This window comes from Prionailurus viverrinus, chromosome D1 (assembly GCF_022837055.1).
Source record: "Prionailurus viverrinus isolate Anna chromosome D1, UM_Priviv_1.0, whole genome shotgun sequence".
Taxonomy (NCBI): Eukaryota; Metazoa; Chordata; class Mammalia; order Carnivora; family Felidae; genus Prionailurus; species Prionailurus viverrinus.
In genome coordinates this window covers 102,587,348-102,592,308 of record NC_062570.1, presented here as the reverse complement: position 1 = coordinate 102,592,308, position 4,961 = coordinate 102,587,348, and the positions used below count along the sequence as shown (strand labels likewise).

Genomic DNA, 4,961 nt, shown 5'->3' with positions numbered 1-4,961 from the left:
GGAGACGAAGAAGAAAAACGAACAATGGAACTGTAACAAAATTCATCTTGTGACTTTGAGTAAGACATTTACCTTGTTAAGCCTCAGTTTTCCCACAGATTTAACAACTTGATTTCGTGACTTTTGTCTGAGGTTTCTTCCTTCCGGGACTTTGTCCTCCACCCTCTAAAACTTCCAATGCCATCTGCAAACGGCAGTCTGCTAACAGATTATGAATTCTAGAGAAATCCCCTTAACCGTGTCTGTAAAACAACAAAAGTTCCCAGAGGGAGGGTCAAAGTGGAGGTGTGAAGGAGGATGACCGTGGAGTGAAGTCTGGTCTGGGTGGGGGCTGGGAGGGCAGGAGGGGAGGGTGGGGGCCAGACCTGCCTGCCAGGAGGGCTTGCCAGATGCTCAGAGCATCCTGCGAAATCTCACACCCTCCTTGCCCGCCCCCCCCCCCCCCCCCCCTTCCTGGCTCCAGCTCCAGCTGGATTTCAATCTGCATAATTTGTCCCATTTAGAGGGGAGGGGAGGGGGTGAGAGTAGGAAGGTGGGGAGGGTTGGGTTGGGGAGGGGGTGCTCCAAAGGCCAGAGGAAACCAGGGACTAGAGGCTGGGGAGAAGGTGGGTGGTAGCCAGAGGGTGGAGGCGGGGCTGGGAGGAGAACAGGCTGCAAACCTCAGATAACATTCTGCCCAGCTCTGCTCGGCAGGGCTCAATTTGGTCCACTTGCCTGGGGACAAGAGGAAAAAAACAAAACAAAAAAAAAAAGTGGGCTGTAACTTAAAGATCTTAAGACTCCCAAGTGAGGGGTGGGTCTGGAGGTGGGTGGGAGGAGGGAGTGACCAGACAAGGAGGAGACAGAGACTCAGGAGGGCGCAAGGAAGCCTCTTAGCTGAGGCTGGGGCAAGGCGAGGAGAGGGCGGAGGGACGTCTGCAGGGGCAGGCACCCTCCAGAATCCGGAGGCAGCTTCTCCTGCTTGCCGGGAAGGGCTCTGGACGCCCTCAGCCCCTTCTCGCCTGCCCCCTGAGGCTCGGGCCAGAAGCCCAGGGCGGCCGCCGGGGTCGGGGCCGCAGCCACGGAGCTGGTACCCGCGGGAGCCCCTGCCCCGTCTTCTCTCCGCCGCCCAGCATGGAGGAGGCCGGCGACTTTGACACCTACTACGGGGCAGACAACCAGTCTGAGTGCGAGTACACGGACTGGAAGTCCTCGGGGGCCCTCATCCCCGCCATCTACATGCTGGTCTTCCTCCTGGGCACCACGGGCAACGGCCTGGTGCTCTGGACCGTGTTCCGCAGCAGCCGCGAGAAGAGGCGCTCGGCCGACGTCTTCATCGCCAGCCTGGCAGTGGCCGACCTGACTTTCGTGGTGACCCTGCCGCTGTGGGCCACCTACACGTACCGGGACTACGACTGGCCCTTCGGCACCTTTGCTTGCAAGCTCAGCAGCTATCTCGTCTTCGTCAACATGTACGCCAGCGTCTTCTGCCTCACCGGGCTCAGCTTCGACCGCTACCTGGCCATCGTGAGGCCGGTGGCCAACGCTCGGCTGAGGCTGCGGGTCAGCGGCGCCGCGGCCACGGCCGTCCTGTGGGTGCTGGCCGCCCTCCTGGCCGCGCCGGTCATGGTGTTCCGCGCCACCGGGGACCTGGAGAACACCACCAGGGTGCAGTGCTACATGGACTACTCCGTGGTGGCCGCCTCCGGCTCCGAGTGGGCCTGGGAGGTGGGCCTGGGGGTCTCGTCCACCGCCGTGGGCTTCGTGGTGCCCTTCACCGTCATGCTGACCTGCTACTTCTTCATCGCCCAGACCATCGCCGGCCACTTCCGCAAGGAGCGCGTCGAGGGCCTGCGGAAGCGGCGCCGGCTGCTCGGCATCATCGTGGTGCTGGTGGTGACCTTCGCCCTCTGCTGGGTGCCCTACCACCTGGTGAAGACGCTCTACACGCTGGGCGGCCTGCTGCGCTGGCCCTGCGACTTCGACCTCTTCCTCATGAACGTCTTCCCCTACTGCACCTGCGTCAGCTACGTCAACAGCTGCCTCAACCCCTTTCTCTACGCCTTCTTCGACCCCCGCTTCCGCCAGGCCTGCGCCTCGGTGCTCTGCCGGGGCCAGGGCCGGTGCGGGGCTGCGGCCCACAGCGGCAGCGGGGAGAAGTCCGCCAGCTACTCCTCCGGGCACAGCCAGGGGCCCGGCCCCAACTCGGGGAAGGGCGGAGAGCAGATGCTCGAGAAGTCCATCCCCTACAGCCAAGAGACCCTGGTGGTGGACTAGGGCTGGGGTCGGACGGGAGCCCGGTGCCCTCCGCCTGCCCCGGCCTCTGCCCCCCCGCTCTCTGAAAGTCAGGTAGCATGATAGCACCTTCTCCCTTGCACTTGGCCCTCTTCCCTGCCGCCCGCCTCCCTGCCTGCTCCTGTGGTCCTTCCTCCTCCAGTCTTGTTCAGATGTGTGTAGTTTAGTGGAAGGAGACTGAGCCCTGCAGACCCCTGCTCAGCCGCTCGGTGTCGGTGAGATGGACCTTGCACCAGTCTCTTGACCTCTCTGAGCCTCGGTTTCCCCATTTGTATAGAATGGGGGAAGTCACGCTGGCTCAGCTGACGTGGGTTGCCCCCACCCCTTTTCACGGCTCTCCAGCTTTTTCTTCTCCCTCCTTTTCCCCTAATTTTCTCTCCCCATGTCCCTGTCCCTGCTTCCCCCCTCTCTGCACTTTCCGTTCTGAATCCTCTCCAGCCACCTCTCTCACAGCACACCCCCTCCCTCAATCCCTCCTTCTTCCCCTTTTTACCTCCCGGGTCTGCAGGGCTCCTAAGGGTTAAGAATCCTGAAGCTTGCACACAGGGCCCCTGCTGCAGCTCTGTCTGGTTCCCTGAGAGTGCAGGAGGGGGAGAGAGCAGCAGGGACTGGGACTGGAGGACTGGTGCCAGCCAAGAGTTAACTCCAGGCTCTGCAGCTGGGAGCTCCAGAACTTTCCCCCAAACCGGACCAGTTCACTGTGTTTTCGGGCACTAGGTTATCCCAGACGGGTGCCTCCCTTCCTGCGTCCCCCTCCCCAATGCCAACAAGATATGCTTTTTATAGTTTCCTCAGACCCTCTCGTTCAGTCTTTCATGGCAATCAGAAGGCTACCATATTTGATGAAGGGACGGCTCCTTGTTTCATTATATGAGTGGGGGAGGGGTTGGGAGGGGAACATAGAGGAAGAAGGGAGTCTGTATTTAGTCTATATGCTGCTTGGCTTCCCTCTCTGATTCCTCATCCTTCCAGCCTCCTCCAGAGCTGTGAGCTGCAGGTCTTATCCCCGTCTCCCCCCTACACCCTGTCATCCTCAGACAGGAGGCTTTTTTCTTGAGCACTGGTGCTTCTTGGTGCCAAGAGTTGTGTGTGTGTGTGTGTGTGTGTGTGTGTACATAGATGAAGTCATTTGTCACGTGTCACTTGGGAGAACTACCCCCTACTCTCTACCACACCTCCACTCTTCACACAATATCCTTGGGGGAAGAGGGACATATTGAAGCAATATAGAGTAAAAATGAGTCCACCCCCCACTGGATTTGGGGGCTCTGACGGCTGGTCCGTGCTTTAAGAGAGAAGTCTATGTTACTGCTGGGGCCCCTCTGGGGAGATCTGTCCCCAGGACAGTGGCGCCCAAGACCTGGGGAAACCCGATGTGGTGGGTCCCATTCTTCCTAGTTCCATAAGGGAAGCAGGAGGTGGTAAAGAGCTTCCCGTGGCCCCCTTTCCACACCTCCCCACCCTGCTTCAAGTTTAGCCTTTTCCCAGGTCTGTGGCCCTCTCTCTAAGGAGGCTGCTTTCTTGCCTGGGGTGAAAAGAACTGGGTGGGTTTTTTTCTCATCTCACCATCTGGACAGGAGCCCCTCGGCAGGGCTGAGGGCATGACTTCATGGCACCAGAGAGGCCTCAAGGACAAAATTGATGGTGGGGCCTTTGTGCGCTAGGGGCAAGGGTGTGTATATTCCAGGTTTTGTTCTCAGAGGACTCCGGATGGGATGTGAAGGACGAGATTTGCACCACGGAGGCAGGAAGGGCTCAGCTTGGTGTAAATGGAGAGCTTGACCATCCCTGGGATGGCGCCAGCCCTGGGAGCAGAGGAAGGAGGAGAAAGGAAGAGACTCCTCTCAGCTCAGTCTCCCCCTCACAGGATAGAATCTTCCCTTCTCAGCCCAGCACTGTCCTCAAAGCATGCTGTCAAGGCTGGAGGAAGCTTCTAGAAGGGAAGCTTCCGAGACTCTCCTCGGTGACCCCAGAGACCTCTTTCCTGGAACTCATCGGTGGCCCCGGACAGAGGGTGGAGGCTACCCCATCCCCTTCCAGCCCCTTCCTCTTCATAACGTCTCTGCTACTTTCTGACTTTGTTAGTCACTGAGGTTCATTAAATAAATCTGTTTTGTGTAACTCTTGTGTCCAGAGTTTCTTCTCACACAAGTGTCTTGGGATGGGGAAAGGCCCCCAGTTTGCAAATGGTGCAGTGGGAGGTGGCGTGGGCATGGCTGAGGGGGCACAGGAGGAAAGTAGGGGCTAACGGGAGTCAGGTGGGAAACTAGAAAGGGAGGGGGGAGGTGGGAAGAGCACGGAGAGATACACGCCAGGGCAGGGCAGGGGTTGGGAGTGAGACCAGGGGAGAGCACAGGAAATAAAGCAGCTCAGTTTTTGGCTCTGAAAAGCTGTGGAGCCAATGGGCCCATACTTTGGAGTGCACACATTCATTCATTCACTCATTCACTCATTCATTGTTCCGTGAGCATGCATTCAATTTAGATCAGAATTTCGGGTGCCTGGTCTCCAAACAGTCACTCAGGATGTTTTCAGATACCCACTCCTGAGCAGCACCCCTGACCTACAGAATCAGGATTTCCTGGACTACCCCTCCAGAGGCTCACGACTGCTAAAAACTCCTCACATGATTTCTGGAGGAGGCCAGGCTTGGGGATGTCCGCATCCACACAGATTCTCTGGGCAAA

General features: G+C 58.5%; 1 protein-coding gene across 1 annotated transcript; it reads left to right on the top strand.

The window, feature by feature from the left end:
- The first annotated feature begins 833 nt into the window (after window positions 1-833).
- On the top strand, window positions 834-4,395 carry APLNR (apelin receptor). Its single transcript, XM_047823985.1, has one exon. It carries the CDS (start codon window positions 1,114-1,116, stop codon window positions 2,254-2,256), a length of 1,143 nt encoding a protein of 380 aa, XP_047679941.1. The 5' UTR covers window positions 834-1,113; the 3' UTR covers window positions 2,257-4,395.
- The last annotated feature ends 566 nt before the right edge of the window (window positions 4,396-4,961 follow it).